The sequence below is a fragment of the Oryzias melastigma genome, unplaced genomic scaffold (assembly GCF_002922805.2).
Source record: "Oryzias melastigma strain HK-1 unplaced genomic scaffold, ASM292280v2 sc02612, whole genome shotgun sequence".
Classification (NCBI taxonomy): Eukaryota; Metazoa; Chordata; class Actinopteri; order Beloniformes; family Adrianichthyidae; genus Oryzias; species Oryzias melastigma.
The window spans coordinates 2,590-3,243 of NW_023419185.1; the positions used below are offsets into that span (position 1 = coordinate 2,590).

The 654-nt window shown below is 59.3% G+C and overlaps 1 protein-coding gene across 1 annotated transcript in view; it reads right to left on the minus strand.

Annotated features, from left to right (window-relative positions):
- Positions 1-439, minus strand: part of LOC112138433 (transducin-like enhancer protein 4) — a 2,244-nt gene extending 1,805 nt beyond the window's left edge. Inside the window, 2 exon segments of the mRNA XM_024260985.2 lie at positions 3-82; positions 165-439. Coding sequence (XP_024116753.2) covers positions 3-82; positions 165-380 — 296 coding nt within the window. The 5' untranslated portion in view covers positions 381-439.
- Between the last annotated feature and the right edge of the window lie 215 nt (positions 440-654).

Here is a 654-nt window from a genome sequence, read left to right on the forward strand (position 1 = left end):
ACAGAGTGCTGGCCTCCCCGCCCACGATCAGGGTCCGCCCGTCCGGAAGGATTTTACAGGAGCGGATGTAGTTATCTCTGTTCTGATTGGACGACACAAACGAAGCCGTCAGATCACCTGCAGGGTGAGACCCCATGTTTGAACTGGGACCCCCCAGGCCTCACCAGGCAGTCCAGCTGGGCCATGGGGCTCTTGCTCCCCGGCTGGCTGATGTCCCACACTTTGACGCAGCCCTTGCCTCCAGTGTAGACGTGGCGGGTGGAGGTGCTGATGGTGACGGCGCACACCACCTCGCCGTGGTTCAGCGTGTGGATCTGACGGGCGTGGCGCGGGATGCCCGGCCCCAGCAGGGCGTCGGGGGGGAACGGCACCGGCTGCATCTGCCCGTCTGCGCTGACGTGGAACGAGTAGGCGCTGAGGAGGAGACGGGGGGGGTAAAGTAAAATGAGTTTATGAGCAGATAGAGATTTAAAATCAGTTGATCAGTGCGCTCCACCTGAACACACAGACCTCACAGCGTCTCAGGCCTTAAAAGTCGGGTAATATTTGCTCAAACTGGAGCAATTACTGAGGTCGGAGTAGCTGGGGGGGGGCGCATAATGGCAGCTCGTATTGCAGCTCAGAGCCAGCGCCGCTTTGTTAATGGTTGATCAA